The sequence below is a fragment of the Atractosteus spatula genome, chromosome 25, assembly GCF_055471065.1.
Source record: "Atractosteus spatula isolate fAtrSpa1 chromosome 25, fAtrSpa1.hap1, whole genome shotgun sequence".
Taxonomy (NCBI): Eukaryota; Metazoa; Chordata; class Actinopteri; order Semionotiformes; family Lepisosteidae; genus Atractosteus; species Atractosteus spatula.
Window position 1 is genome coordinate 983933 of NC_142730.1, and position 13962 is coordinate 997894.

The 13962-nt window shown below is 59.5% G+C and overlaps 1 protein-coding gene across 4 annotated transcripts in view; it reads right to left on the reverse strand.

Annotated features, from left to right (window-relative positions):
• kmt2bb (lysine (K)-specific methyltransferase 2Bb) overlaps positions 1–13962 on the reverse strand; it is a 45264-nt gene that overhangs the window by 3647 nt on the left and 27655 nt on the right. For 3 of the 4 annotated variants that reach the window (XM_088905249.1, XM_088905247.1, XM_088905250.1), the window contains 15 exons: positions 13356–13493; positions 12893–13051; positions 12085–12202; positions 11901–11979; positions 11622–11782; positions 10965–11135; positions 6836–10301; positions 5669–5767; positions 5075–5199; positions 4668–4805; positions 4494–4568; positions 2225–2402; positions 1288–1395; positions 1015–1098; positions 30–159 (listed from right to left, as the gene is read on the reverse strand). In XM_088905249.1, the coding sequence (XP_088761375.1) occupies positions 30–159; positions 1015–1098; positions 1288–1395; positions 2225–2402; positions 4494–4568; positions 4668–4805; positions 5075–5199; positions 5669–5767; positions 6836–10301; positions 10965–11135; positions 11622–11782; positions 11901–11979; positions 12085–12202; positions 12893–13051; positions 13356–13493 (5229 nt within the window). The remainder of the gene's footprint in view (positions 1–29; positions 160–1014; positions 1099–1287; positions 1396–2224; positions 2403–4493; positions 4569–4667; positions 4806–5074; positions 5200–5668; positions 5768–6835; positions 10302–10964; positions 11136–11621; positions 11783–11900; positions 11980–12084; positions 12203–12892; positions 13052–13355; positions 13494–13962) is intronic. The other variant, XM_088905248.1, reaches the window with a different exon arrangement.

The following is a 13962-nucleotide window of genomic DNA, read 5'->3' on the forward strand; positions in this document are numbered from 1 at the left end:
GAACCCCCTGACCTCTGACCCCTCCTCACCTTGCTGTCGTAGTACTTCTCCCTCTTGTCCGTCAGCACGGAGCGCACGACGATCCCCGAGTACTCGATCACCATCTCCCCAGCGTCGATGTTCCTCTTGCAGAACAGCCCTCGCCCATGGATGGCCGACCTGCGGAGCGCACGGGACAGGGGGGACAGCGGTCACCGCCTCGCTGGACTTCCCCAGTCGCTGAGCAGCCCAGGACTTCATGAGCCTCATCCCACCGCCTGGCTATCCTGCTCTTAACCCAACTCACTGTCAAATCAGCGGTCAGCGCAGGACTCCGTTATCTAGATCGATTTCAGTGTGGAAACAGGCAACGTGCTGTGTGTGGAAGTCAAGGGCCACTCCTGAACCCCCATTCATGGGGACAGCAGAGCGTGGCCAGAGCTGGACTCAGGGTATGAAGCTCCCTGCAGGACTGCTGGGCTTCAGAGTGCAGGGGAGACACTGTGTCCTCTTGGGCGGTTTCTTGCATCACAAACTCACGCTCACTTCGAAGCCTCACTGACTTCATGCATCTCGACATCATCTTTTCAGGATATACTCTCTTCCTTTACAGCTTCAGGCTGTAACAATTCAAACGTTACATAACGAAACACTGTCTGCAGGTAGGGACCTTAGTTATTTTAATTATAAATAAGACTTATAAAGTCTTTTAATAAGCGGATCGTTCTTTATCCTTATGGAACTGGAAGAGCTCTGATTGAGTGATGTTGTCGAATGCTGTTTTGTGCTATGGTGTTGTATGATTGTCGTACATCTTATGCATTTATGAGCTTCTGATGTGGGAGATATTGCCTGAGGGACAGTAAAGGTTAATTCAGTTAGCGCAGCCTCATCCTTGTCTTCTCAACAGCGACAACGCTCCGTTTTCTTAACAGGGCCTTAAACACAAAAACCCGTTTCAGTTTTTCCACGCCTGCCCAGTAACAGCTGGCCCTTCTTGTGCCCAAAACACACCTCCCCAGCCGAAAGGCTTACCTGTACACCCCCACTGCTTCCTTGGAGGTCTTCTCCAGGTGCCTGAACCTCATGGCCATGGGCAGCTCCAGGCTGGTGGCCCGCCTGCGGGGAGACGGAGAGCAGGAAGAGGAGGCCTGAGTGCACAGGAACGACCCTCGCGCTTGCCTGCGGCTCCCCCTGGTGGGAAAGGGGTGCCGAGGCCGGGGGCCCCCATCTCTCTGATCAAACCCAGGACGGCGTGGGCAGGCAGGCAGCTGAATTAAAGCTGCGGCTAAAACTGCTGTTCCTGACCTGGTGGACTTGAGCGGCACCTCGTCCTCCTCCTCGTCGTAGGGCCCGTAGTCAGGCAGCTGCCGGTGCTGGGAGGCCAGGAAGTTGAACATGTCGAAGGTGGATTTCCTGAGAGGGAGAAGGACAGAGTCAGGGGAGTCCGGGACCGTTGCCTGAGCTGGGACACGCTCAGGGTGGCCTGTCTCTGCTGGAAGCACGTGGGAGGGAACTCACAGGAAGACCACCCTTGATTTCTCCAGGCGAGTGGCGTGGGTCTGACAGCCTTTACTTTGTGACTCTTCTATAAAGCATTAGTTCACAAACTGAGTACCATCCTTAAAAGAGATGGTGGCACATTGGTGCAGTGGTTAGCATTAACTGCCTCTCAGTTCCTGGGGTGCTGTCTGTGTGGAGTTTGCATGTTCTCCCCCTGTTCATGTGGGTTTCTGTCGGGTGCTCTGGTTTTCTCCCACAGTCCAGAGACATGCTGGTGGGTTAATTGTCTTCTGGGAATCTTGGCCCTGTTGTGTGTCTGTGTGTGTCCTGTGATGGACTGGCGTCCTGTTCAGGGTGTGTGAGTGTGTGTGTCCTGTGATGGACTGGTGTTCTGGCCAGGATGTGTGTGTCTGTGTGTGTCCTTTGATGGACTGTGTCTCCTGTCCAGGGTGTGTGAGTGTGTGTGTCTGTGTGTGTCCTGTCCAGGGCGAGTGAGTGTGTGTGTCTGTGTGTGTCCTGTGATGGACTGTGTGTTCTGTCCAGGGTGTGCGAGTGTGTGTCCTGTGATGGACTGTGTGTCCTGTCCAGGGCGAACCCTGCCTTGTTCCCATTGCTTGCTGGGATAGGCTCCAGGTCCCCTGTGACTCGAACTGGACTCGGCGATTAGAAAATGGATGGATGCCCTTAAAATAAGTGGGATAAAAGGGGTTGCTACAGTAACGACAGAAGCCATGGTGCTCACCGCAGGTAGACCTCGGCGCGGGCACAGCCGCTGGGGTTGACAGGCAGCTCCTCCTCCTGGTCTTCCTGCTTGTGGAAGCGGAACTTGTGCCGGGAGCAGAGGTGGGCGCCCAGGAGCTGCTCCACCAGGAACACCACGGCGTCGTGGAGCATGCCCATCACGCGCGCGCCGCTCATCCCTGCGGGAGAGGGGCAGAGCGAGGGGGTGAGCCGGCGGCCGGCTGACCGGGCACTGCGGCGCAGGTTCGAGACCTTGGCGCTGGACAACACCGGAGGCTCTCCAGACCACTGTGCGCGTGGGATCCCCTGTGGCTGACTGGCAATCTCAATGCTGAGGGGCCGCGAGTCCCAGCTCTGAATGATCTACACTGCCCCCTACTGCTGGAAAGACCTGCCTGCCACAGAACCGCAGACTCGCTCGCCAGCTTCCAGGAGATGCTGAAAACCCACCTCTTCAGAGCACACCTGACTGCAGAGGCCCATGACTGCGCCCGCTCTTAGTAAGCTCTTATATTGCTGCTTCTGTCAAGCAGCCATGAAACTCAGCTCCTCAGCACTGTCCTGCTGCTCTGGACTTTTACTGTTGTTTTGTTACTATTATCTCCACCCTGAGCATGGAGACCACATGTGGAAGTAAGATATTGTGAACGAAACCATGTGCCACAAGAAGAAATGTAAATGTAAACGAGGTTAGACACTCCAGTACATTAACACTGCACTGAGAGAGAGAGAGCGAGAGAGCGGGGTTAATACAGACACTACTCCTGTGGTAGGAACAGGGTGGGAGCAGAGAGTTCAAATGTTTTTGCTCTTGCCAAGTGCTCTGAGAAGTGGAAGGAAGGCAGGAGGTTTCATGGCACTTGTAACAGAAACTTGCTGAATCCGCACAAAGAGAACTGACTCGCCTTCCCTCAGCAGAATCTGCTTCTATTGACCGGCGGAGAACAGCGAAACAATAACCGGAAACCAACATGCATTAAAAAAGAACTGACAGGTTTAGAATTTCACATGCCTAACAACCTTGTGCACATCTCCCAGACCAGTACAACCTTTCATCCTCCAAGCACAAAATAAACCACAAAAACCAGGCGTCTAGTTAATGACTAAGGGGGTTGCTTACAAAGCATGTAACAGATGTAACAGAACAAAACACAAAGTCACCTGACATTGACATGGTAAGCCAAACTGTGAGGAGAGACATACAGTCTGTGTCAACTGTCTCTCCTAACTGGAGGAGAGACGCAGCCCTCACTGACGGCATTACAGGATCACAGCAGAGTCTCCATCCACTGGAGGAGAGACGCAGCTCTCACTGACAGCACTGCAGGACCACAGCAGAGTCTCCATCCACTGGAGGAGAGACACAGCTCTCACTGACAGCACTGCAGGACCACAGCAGAGTCTCCATCCACTGGAGGAGAGACACAGCTCTCACTGACAGCACTGCAGGACCACAGCAGAGTCTCTGTCCACTGGAGGAGAGAGACAGCTCTCACTGACAGCACTGCAGGACCACAGCAGAGTCTCCATCCACTGGAGGAGAGACACAGCTCTCACTGACAGCACTGCAGGACCACAGCAGAGTCTCCATCCACTGGAGGAGAGACACAGCTCTCACTGACAGCACTGCAGGACCATAGCAGAGTCTCTGTCCACTGGAGGAGAGACACAGCTCTCACTGACAGCACTGCAGGACCACAGCAGAGTCTCCATCCACTGGAGGAGAGACAGCTCTCACTGACAGCACTGCAGGACCACAGCAGAGTCTCCATCCACTAGAGGAGAGATGCAGCTCTCACTGACAGCACTGCAGGACCACAGCAGAGTCTCCGTCCACTGGAGGAGAGACACAGCTCTCACTGACAGCACTGCAGGACCACAGCAGAGTCTCCATCCACTGGAGGAGAGACGCAGCTCTCACTGACAGCACTGCAGGATCACAGCAGCTATCCCAGTCACAGTGCTCAACATTCCTGAAGTCTTCTGCTATGTGCCGCACCGTCTACTTGACAATCAAAGGCAATCAGCTCTGTCTAGCCAATAAAATCTGTTAATACTTAGATGCATGAACAGACAAATACAGATGCATGCCTTCCTGGTGTAACACGCTTTTTGTGAGCTTCTGATTCTGCCATCGCATTTAAAGAGGTCATGTGAAGGCAATTCCCTGCATCTCACACACTGACAGATGGAATAGAGACAAGGAGAAGGACCGCAAATTAACAATCTCATAAACTTTATTATAAGCTTCAAAAGGCATGGGTCCGCACCTGCAAAGGACAGCTGCTTCAGGCGGGCACTGGCTCGGGCTTCCTGGACTCCATCAATCACTGCCTTCCAGGCCACTGCGGAGAGCAGGGGGAGAGGTCACAATCCACCACAGTACCCGGTGAGGAGCAGCCTCACGACAGCACAGAGCACACAGCAGGGAGCCTGCGCCCTACCCTCGATGCTGTCGGCCTCGATGTGGAAGCCGTCCTCACTGCGGATCTCAAAGAGCAGGTGGGGCTGGTCTCTGCTCACGGGCGTCTCCTCGTCTGGCTCGGGCAGCGGGGGCTCGTCCTCCGAGCTGGACGCCACGCCTGGGCGAGACAACGGGAAGGAAGGGGGACGGGAGAGACGGCAGCAGAGGAGAACACAGAGGGAGGGAGCAGTGAAAACCATGAAGGAGGAAGAAAGGAGAGGGACATAAAGAATAAGGAATAAGGGAGAGAGGGATTATAATCTTTAACACCACCCTGGACAGAACTGACTGTATGATGCACAGCCCTGACAAGCTGAAATAAGGTCATCTGCTTGCCTGACTAAGAAGTCCACTCCTATGCCCCTCACAACACAGCCAGCAGGGTACCTGAGTATCTGTTCCAGTCCGTCAGCGCACTGCGCCCCACGCTGCCGCAGGCCAGGGACCTATCGGGGCGCGGATCGGCGCCCCCCCGCACGGCCGCGGACGTCAGCTGATCCCAGGAGGCCAGCCTGGAACATGAGAAAGCGGGGGGGGGGAGGGGGGAGGTGTTGTTAGAGATGGGTGGCGACTCTTGTAACACCCAGTGCTTACAGCTGCAACACTGACTCGCTAATAAGGGAGGAATCCTCTATCCAGCTGGGTGTGCAGTAAAAAAACATACTGGATTTCTCTTGCAGAACGTCCCACCCAGCCCTGAGACATGACTGCTGTGTTGCCAGGAACAAGAAGAGGTCGATTCTACTCGAAATCCCAAGACATTGTGTGCCTGAGCTCTCGTCACGGAGGGGATCCGAGTTCTCCTGCTCCAGGAGGAGAGCCTGGGCTTGTTTCCTGCGAGGCCTTGTGGGATGCGCAGAGTCGCCAGGTCCTGTGAGCGGCACTCGAGAAAGCCATCGCTCGGCCGTCCTGGGAAAGTCACGTCTTTATTTAACTCGCCAGCAGCCAAACCAAGCATGCGGAGGCTCCTTCAGACCTCACCTGTTGTTCTCCAAGTCGCTGTACGGGTCTTCCTTGGGCTTGTCCAGATCCAGAACCCCCTTCACGGTCGGAGTTTTCATACGGACTCCCCCAGACCTGCTGGAGATAAAGATGGTGATGCGCTGTTCTGAGTTCCAGGCATTCAAACTCTAGCGCCTACCAGACCGATCCCCATCCTCCCCCCTGCCCCCCAGATCCTGGTACTGTAACTAAGAGCCTATGAGCCTGCTGGGCCTCAGCCACTGGCACACTGTGCCACCAGTCCCCTGGAAACCTGATAACCAGGTGGGGCTGCACATTGGTGGTGGTAGAGGGGATCCCCATTACCTGTAAAGCGCTTTGAGTGGAGTGTCCAGAAAAGCACAATATAAGTGTAAGCAATTATTATTATAACGGCTGGGTGACAGGAATCCAGGAAACAGCTTCTGCCCACAACAAGACACTGGGCGGTTCAAACCACAGACCTGGACCAGTGGAGAAGCCTGGAAAGGAACCCAGGCCTGCTTGCATCACTATTTGGCCGGACGACAACCCTTAACCTATTCACCGCCCTGTACATCATCTTCCGGCCTGCTTAAAGCCTGCTGCCCTTCACCCCAGACACGCTACTGCCTGCTTACAGCGCGGCGGAGGATGACAACGAGGTCATCAGGAGTCATCCGAGCAGCCGGTGGCGGGTGGGGTTGATCTCGGCCAGGGAGCACAGACTGTGCCCTCAAGCAATCCGAGAAACAGGATCGCTATGAACTACCTCCGGCTAGCTAACTCAGCACTAAAACCCCTGGGGAATGTGGCAAATAACTACTTCCCCCACGTCCTCGCTAGGACTGGTGTTACAAGCCAGCCCTTTGCCAGAGATAATAAATAAGAACAGAAAACTGAAATTGCAAAACACGAGGTGCCAGAAAAACTGACTTGACAAAAAAATCATGAGGTCCAGATCAGAGGCCAACCGTTAGGGACTTTTCTAGGCCGAGAACGATGCAATTAATTTAAAACTAGGAAGCCCTTATCACACAAAGTAACATACTTATAATATTGTTAAAATATCCATGTTTTGAGAACACGCACAGCACAGTTAAACAGGACAGGAGGAAGAGGAAGTGCGGAGATCACTTGTCTTGTATCTGACAGGAAAGAGGATGTGAACAGCAGGTCCCCCCTCACCTGGCTGCCGAGCTCTGTGCTCGGCGCAGCTCCTCCTGGGAGCAGGGCGGCTCCAGCGCCACGAAGTCCACCTTGGATTTCTTGACGGCAATCCGGTCGGAGAGGGAGGACACCCGCTTGATGCGGACCTGGGAGCGAGGCGAGGGGGCCGCGGGCCCCGGCTGGGCCTGGGGCTCGATCAGCAGGCCGGGGGGCATCACCACAGAGCTCAGGACGCGGTTGCGGCCCAGGGCTGGGGGGCCCCTGGGGTGCGCGGCCCGGACGAGGACGCGGGGGCCTGACCTGGAGGGGCCGAAGATGGCTTTGGGGTGAGCCGGCAGCGACGTCCCGCTCCGGGCGCCGAGCTGCGGGGTGCGTATCACCACGGTGGGCACGCCCGCCGCGTGTGGATCGAGGGGGTTGGCCGCAGAGGGCGAGGAGGAGGAGGAAGAAGTGGGAAGCGGCTTCGGCCTCCTGGCGGCTGGCGGCGCCCTCCTCTTCTTGGGCTTCTTCTCCTCCAGCACCCTCGCGGCGGGCAGCGCCAGGCCCCTGGCCACCAGCAGGTCGGCGGCGCTCACGCCTCCGTTGCTGGCGTAAGCCACGACCCGGGCTGCGGCGCTCGGCGGGTACGGGGAGGGTGCGGCGTGAGAGGCGGCGGGCACCGGCGTCACCATGCGGGGAGCGTGCGTCTGGAAGGTGGCGTGGGTGACCCCGGCGGGGGCCCCGCCCAGGGTGGAGGACAGCGCGCTGCTCTGCAGGAGGCTGGCGATCTGCCCGATGCAGCTGAGCGGGGAGTTGGACGTGGGCAGCTGGAAGGTGTTGTTCTCCGGGTTCTTGACGAAGATCTGCCCGTACCGGTTCACCAGCAGCACCTGGGGAGTGGGGTCCACGTTCGGGCCGCCCACCTCGCGCACGGTCAGCACCGTGTGGCCCGGCAGGCCCTGGCTGACCAGGTGCTGCTGGGGCTGCTCCAGCGCCGGCCGGGGGGCCGAGAAGTTGATGGAGATGGTGCGCCCCCGGGGGGCGGCGGGGTCCTTCTGCAGGGCGGCAGAGCTGAACCCGTTGATCAGGATGGGGGCGGAGGCGGGGGGGGCGATGGGAGGCCCAGCGGCAGCAGGGGGGTGGGGGCGGATGGGCTGGCACAGGGCGGCCTCCCTTCTTTGGAAACACAGGCCTTCCCTGAGCTCGGGGCTGGGACTCAGCAGGGACGGGGAGGCGGAGGAGGAGGAGGAAGATGGAGGCATGACGGAGACCGTGGAGGAGCCAGGTGGAAGTGAGTGGGAAAAGACCGGGAGGGACACTGGCCCGTAGGACCCCACAGACACACCCGCGGCCTGGCTCAGGGCAACTCCAGGGCCCTCAGGCTGAGGAGCGTAGCTGGAAGGGGACACGTAGGTCACCCCTGTCTGGAGAGTCGGGGTGCTCGCCGGGGCCACAGTTATGTGCGTGATGGAGGCCGGGCCTGGGCTGGACAAGGACTGACTCTGCTCCCCGGCCGCGAGCAGCGGGGTGCGGAAGCTCTCCATTGGGGGCAGCACGGGCGCGACCCGGGCGCCGAGGGCCGGGTCCAGGGGGGCACGGATGTAGGGGACCGGCAGGGGCTTGAATGGGGGCGTGGTGATCTGGACCGGGGGGCTCAGCTTCAGGGGGTCTGCCGCCGCCGCCATGACGGGAAGGGGAGTGGATTTCAGGAACTGGGCAAAGGGGGAGGAGCCCTCCTTGAACGGGTCGGTCCCGGCCTCGCGGCTGCCGTTCAGGGACGGGGTGGAGGGGAGCAGCGGCTGTCCCGCCGGGAGCTGCTCGGAGACGCCCTCTGCCGCGCTGCCGCTGCCGCCACCAAAGTACACCAGGGTGCCGTCCTTCGCCGAGACGAAGTGACCGCTGCTGGGGTCCAGGAAAACATCCTTGGGGGCCTCCGCCGGGACGGGCTCGCCGCCCGCCCCCAATCCGTAGCTCTCCGCCAAGGACTTCGCTTCTTCTGAAGCCCCGACAGGCGGCCAGAGGGATTCGGCAAGAGCCTGGGCGCCTGGCGGCAATGCGGCCGCTGCTCCGCCTACGCATGGCAGGTTGCTGACCAGTGGTGGGCACAACTCTGGGGGCGCAGGCTCCTCCAGGGAGAGTCCCAGCTCCGCCGTTGCGTCCCCGAGAGCCAGGGACTGGCATCCAGAAGACGAGACGTTCCCTGCCAGCGGCGCGCGACTCTCCAGGGGGGTTGCCGCAACCCCGCAGACGAAAGGCCTTAAAGCACCAGGGTCAGTCGCCACGGCTTCCTCTGGGTGTGCCGAGCTTCCTTGCTCGGGCGCCGCAGGCGGGGGGCACAACAAGCTGGCTTTTCTGTCCAGGAGCAGGGGCGCTGCGCTGGGATCTGAGAGGCCGTTGCTGTGAGCCCCCACCTCCTCCTCCGCGGCCGGCGCCTGGCTCTGGTTCTGGTTCTGGTTGGCGTTCTTCAAGTTCTGCGGCCCGTCACTGGTCGTCACGCTGGCGTCGCTCTCGGTGCCGTCGTCCACCCCGTCCAGCTGCGGGACGGAGCCCGAGGAGGGAGCCGGGGCGTCCGGCGGGTCGCGGGCGGCCACGACGGTGCGGGAGAAGTCGAAGTAGTTGTCCATGTCCTCGTCAGAGGAGGTGTTGGCCCAGTCCTCCACGCCGGGGCGGCACAGGGGCTTCGCCGCCGGCCGGCCCGTCTCCTCGGCCACCTCCCTGAACTCATCGGCGGGCTCCTCCTCGCCCACCACGATCTGGGCACCGCAGTGCAGCGCCATGTCCTCATTCAGCAGGCTCTCGTCGAACTCCAGCTCGGCGTTCAGCACCGACGCCATGGCCACGTCCGAGTCCACGTCGAAGGGGGCGTAGGGGAACTCCTGCTCCGAGGCCACGTGGGCGCCCTTCCCCGGGCTGGAGTCGAGCGACGGGGAGGCCGTGCCGTTGGCGGCCGCCACCCCCGCCAGGTCCGGGCCCGGGGTCGGGGCGGCCAGGAAGTCGTGGGGCACCTCTGCGGAGTCCGGCTGGCGGAGGAACTGCCCGTCGAAGGCGAGTTTGGGCCGGGGGAGCGGCTGGGAAGCCGGGGCGGGAGGGGGAAAGGACGACGGATCGCCCGGGGAGACGGGGGGCCCCGACCCAGACGCCGGGCTGCCAGCACCGCCGCCGCCTTGCCAGGGCGGAAAGAGTCCTGAGGTAGAAGTGGGGGCCCCCGCCGCCAAGGGAGCCCCCCTGGCCGAGGTAGTGCGGCTGCCAGGGCGGGGCGGGGCAGAGGTCAGCAGGTTTTCAGTAGCACCAAGTGGGAAGAGCGGCAGGGCCCCCGCTGTGGGTTTGGGGTGCAGGGACCCCCCAGCTCTGAGCGTTATTGGTCCCGAGGGGACCCCCAGCGGAGGGGAGGCGATGCGGCCGCGAGGGCCGGGGCCGTGGGACAGCGGGCTGTGCCGGCGCGGGCGTCGGGTCTCCTCCAGGTCGCTGATTGTCAGGATGTGGTGAGATTTGGACAGGGCGCTCCCTGGACAAGAGAGAGCAACCAAGAGCCGTCAGGAGGGGAAGCAACCGACAGCGAACTGTGGCACCGCCACCGAGAAACACTTTTTAATCCAGCCATCTTCTAGCTGCTTCTTCCAGCTCAGGGTCACAGGAGAGCCGGAGCCTATCCCAGCAAGCCACAGGCACAAGGCAGGGTGCACCCTGGATGGCACCCCAGTCCATCACAAGGCAGACACACCCACACCCACCAGGGCCAGTTTTCCCTGGAGCCCATTACCCTCCCAGCATGTCTTGGGACTGTGGGAGGAAAACTTTCCAAAGGAGTTTAAATGGCAATCGCAGTCAACAGGATTTGCCTGTTTCCATATTCCCCGCTTACAGTACAGCTACCCGACCTCGATCTTTGCCACATGCATGTTCTGGGGTACTCTGCGGCCAACACAATAACAGCCCCCCATGCACAGCTCGCCGCACCCTCACGAAGAGCCCCACAGCTTGCAATGTACCTGGGGTGCTCCTATTGTGACCTCGTGGGTTCGTGTGCGCACAGGTATTAGAGCTAAAATGCTGCCATTAAACACCTTACTGGAGGCTCACAGGAGCCCCACAGGCAGCAGGAGCCCCAGGAGGCCCCGTCGCTGGGCAGGGGGACCCGACTCTCGGGGGCCGGGCACACGGTGCTCACCTGGGGAGGGCAGCGGCCTGGAGAGCCCCCCCGCTGGTCTCCGGGTCTGGGGGTAGCTCGGGGCCTTCGGCCGCGCCCCGGGCTCCGGCTTGGACAGCGGGGTGGGGGCGCTGGCCGGGGCCTCAGCAGGAGGGGGGCAGGCGCTGGCCTCCATCTCGGGGGGCTCCTCCTCTGCCGGAGGAGAGACAGAATGAAAAAAACGCTCCAACACCAGTCAGGCCCCTTCCCCGGACACCGGCTCCCTGTTCCCAAGGCGCGAGCAGGCAGGCGAGAGTGGGGCGCCATCAGGGCTGGGGGCTGGTCTGAGGGCCCCCCAGCTCTGCCACAATGGGAATCTGGGGTACTTTTTTTCTGGGTGGGGGGAGGGGTGGAATAAAGCTGTGTAAGAGAGAATGTGGGTGTACTTACTGGAGAAGAACACCAAATTTGCTGAAGGGGGGGACAGGGAACCTGCATGAGGACAAGGAAACTGGGGTACCTGCTGGAGCACACGGGTTGTATGAGGACAAGCAAACTGGGGTACCTGCTGGGGCAGACAGGGGTTGCACGAAGACAAGGAAACGGGGGCACCTGCTGGGGGACAGGGGCTGCATGAAGGAAACGGGGGCACCTGCCGGGGCACACAGGGGTTGCATGAAGACAAGGAAACTGGGGTACCTGATGGGGGACAGGGGCTGTGCGCGATGGTGCGGTTATCCCCCTGGTCTGGCGTTTCCTCCACCGGCTTCTCCACCACCGGGGGGCGCACCTCCCTCACCCGGCAGGTGTACCTGCAGCGCCTCCTGGGGTTCACCGTACTCCAGTACCACCGAGTGCACCTAGGAGGCAGAGGAGGAGGGGGAGAAAGGTGAGGGAGAGAGAGAGAGAGAGAGAGAGCGCAGACCTGATGACGAGAAAGGGGCGCGCGAGAGAGAGGCGGGACCCATGGACACTCACTGAAATCCCACCGGGAAGAGCTTGCCCTGGAGAGCAGACAGCTCCGTCAGCATGCCGAGCTTGTCGATCTGCAGGGCGCCTGCAGCAAGGGAGGAAAGGGGAAAGGAGAGGAAGATGAGAGGCGGGAGTCAGGGGGAACACGGCTCATTCCAGACGGAGGGGACGCGGACGAAGAGCTACTCACCAATCATCATGTGGATGGACTCCGGCTCCAGACCGGTCAGGAACTTCCGACGAAGGCTGATCCCCTCGAAATCCACGTAGACCCTCCGCAGGACCTCGAACCCGTCCCCTGACACCGTCTGCAGGGGACGAGGAAAAGCTGTTTGGCTCAGGACACCTCACTCAAGCCAACTCAAGATTATTCTTATTGCCCCTGCAGCCCTCTAAGGGCATCTCGAACCACCTCATAGAGAAGGGTCACATTTCTGAAAACCGATCTCATTTGAACTAGATACAATGCTTAAAAATCACATTTTAATACTATAAGAATTTGCAGTGCATTCGTATTTTTAAATCAAGGAGGGTTCTGCACAAGCTACACAACGTGTCCAACAGACCCTCATTCAGAAGAGCGTTCGGTTTCAGGCAGTAAAACAGAAAGGATATTCCAGCCACTGAAAGAACTGATAGAAGAGCACAAGGCACTATCACGTCACAAAGTGGTTAAAGGGACTGAATCAGTCTCCTGTGTTTCACAACGAAAAGAGAGAGATCAGATCCAGTTACGGACAATCCTGATGGGAGCAGGTGTCCAAACAAGGACACGGTGCCACAGAGGGAAAATTAAATGGGAATTAAAAGGGAATCCGATGTGGGATAGAGACGAGGGAACAGCCTCCCCAGCCCAAACAACCAGGCAGGTGAAGTTTCAAGACTCGCTTAGCTCCGAGACTACCGTGTGATCCCCTCTCGTCGTCCACCGCAGTTCTGGGGAGCAGAAGCCGGATAAACTTGGGGACCGATCACTCCCCCCGCCCCCGGTGCCGTACCTTGCCGCTGACCAGGTCCCGGTGCTTGTGGCAGTAGACCTTCTTGTCCTCCTGGAAGATGCAGTTGTTGGAGCGAGCGCACATGAAGTGGTAGTTACTCTGGCAGGACGGCAGGCAGCAGCCCACCGTCGCCCCCGGCTGGTTGCATCTCTCACAGCGCTGGCAGAGTGGGGGGGGGGCGGGGCCAGGAGAGAGGAGGTGGTCAAGTACAGAGGGGTCGGAGTCAGATGGGGGTGTGGCATGGAGGGGGCGGGGTCAGAAGAGAGGAGGCGGTCAAGTAAAGAGGGGGAGGAGCACAGAGGCCAGAGGGGTGGGGGAGGGGGGGAAGAAAAGCAGGAAGAGGAAAAGGAGGGTGAAAAGGAAAGAGGACATTATTTTTCAACACCAAGAGCATTTTGGTATTTGTACTATATAGGAGTAAAACAATCCAGCAGCAGGCGGCGGCAGACTCCTTCTCTCTCACCATGAGCCTCCCTCGGGTCACGGCGCTGTGGACGTGCATCAGAGAGCCGTTCTCTTCCTCGAAGACCTCGGCCGACCACAGAGAGCAGTTGACGTGGGCCCACTCGTTCTGACCCAGGTACAGCAGCCTGCCCGCGTCCTGAGGACACGACGAACGGATGGAGAGCGAGAGAGAAGGGGGTCGGCGAAGAGCAGGGTCAGGGAGCAAAGACTCTGCACCGACGGCAACCGGCGCCTGATTAAGCCACAAGCTCCCTCCACGATCCGAAGACGCACCAGAACAGGGATCTGAAACCCAACCTGTTCGGGTCTGTATCGGACTTTTCCTTCCCCCAGAATCGGTCTCCTTCAGAAGCAGCCATCAGATGGAACGAGAGCCTCAGTGTGAGCTTGCTAACGAGCTTCCCAACGAGCCCTGTGGACCGAGCAGGGAGATTTCCTCTCGTCTTCAGCCCTGTGCATTCATATGCGTTTAACGCCAATTCAAGACGGGCACCCAGTCACTGGTTATGTGTACAGTGCTTTAAGGTCTGGTCTCCGGTGAGCAGTTTTTAGTTTTAGTGTTAAACAGAGTTGAATAGCTGGTCCAGAACTGGTCAGTCGGTCAG